This window comes from Tupaia chinensis, unplaced genomic scaffold, assembly GCF_000334495.1.
Source record: "Tupaia chinensis unplaced genomic scaffold, TupChi_1.0 Scaffold144909_1, whole genome shotgun sequence".
NCBI classification, from domain to species: domain Eukaryota; kingdom Metazoa; phylum Chordata; class Mammalia; order Scandentia; family Tupaiidae; genus Tupaia; species Tupaia belangeri.
In genome coordinates, this window is record NW_006204769.1 from 1,055,976 (window position 1) to 1,056,804 (window position 829).

Here is an 829-nt window from a genome sequence, read left to right on the forward strand (position 1 = left end):
GAGAGCGGCGATTCCCTCCCCGACTGCGCGCAGTTATCTCCGGAGTCGCAGCACGGCTCTCAGGAGAGCGCGCTCTCCCCACCCCGTCCTCCTCAACCCACCCACCTACTTCCTCCGGCCGCATACACACACTCGCACGGAGCTGCCAAAAATGTCCACCCTCCGCCCCCCTCCCTAGTAACTTCCTTCCAGCGTTTCCTGAGCTGGATGATCCTAGGATTTGTAAGAAAGGGGAAAAGGAAGGCGTGAGGGCGGGCGGGAGAGGCAGGATGCTTGGTTTGGGCTGCACCCAGGCCGTCTGAAGGCGAGCCCGCGGGCCCAGGGCGGAGGACCCCGGCCCCCGGGCTGTCTCCGCGCCCCGCGCCGCTGCCCCTGCCCCTGCCCCGCGCGCGTCCTCCGCGGGCCACGCAGGGAGGCCACCCGAAGACACCGCCGCAGCCTGTGAAAGTCCCGGGGACTCCAAGTGAGGAAGTGACACTCCCAAACCAGCCGGCCCGCCGCTGCCAGCTCCGCGCGGCCTCGGGCAGGGCCGTGCCGGGGACAGCGGGTGGATTTCAGGCTCTGCGGGCTCCGCCGCGCCCCAGCCCGCGGGGTCCATGCGCCGCGCCGCGCCTGGCGCCCAGGATCCTCGGGTCGCCCATGCGGCCCCCTAGAGCCGCGCTGTAGCCAGCGACCTCACCCGGGAGACCATCTTCCGCGGTGCCAAGCAGAGGGGAGGGGGACACGGAGGGGTAACCTCTTTGGACTAACTCATGAAGAACAAGGGTGCCAAGCAGAAGCTGAAACGAAAGGGAGCCGCCAGTGCGTTCGGCTGGGACCTGACGCAATA

General features: G+C 68.9%; 1 protein-coding gene across 1 annotated transcript in view; it reads left to right on the forward strand.

Annotated features, from left to right (window-relative positions):
- Positions 1-417: 417 nt before the first annotated feature.
- Positions 418-829, forward strand: part of ARHGAP31 (Rho GTPase activating protein 31) — a gene marked incomplete in the record, with an annotated part of 155,870 nt that continues 155,458 nt past the window's right edge. The window contains 1 exon segment of the mRNA XM_014583856.2: positions 418-814. Within this exon segment, the coding sequence (XP_014439342.1) occupies positions 753-814 (62 nt within the window).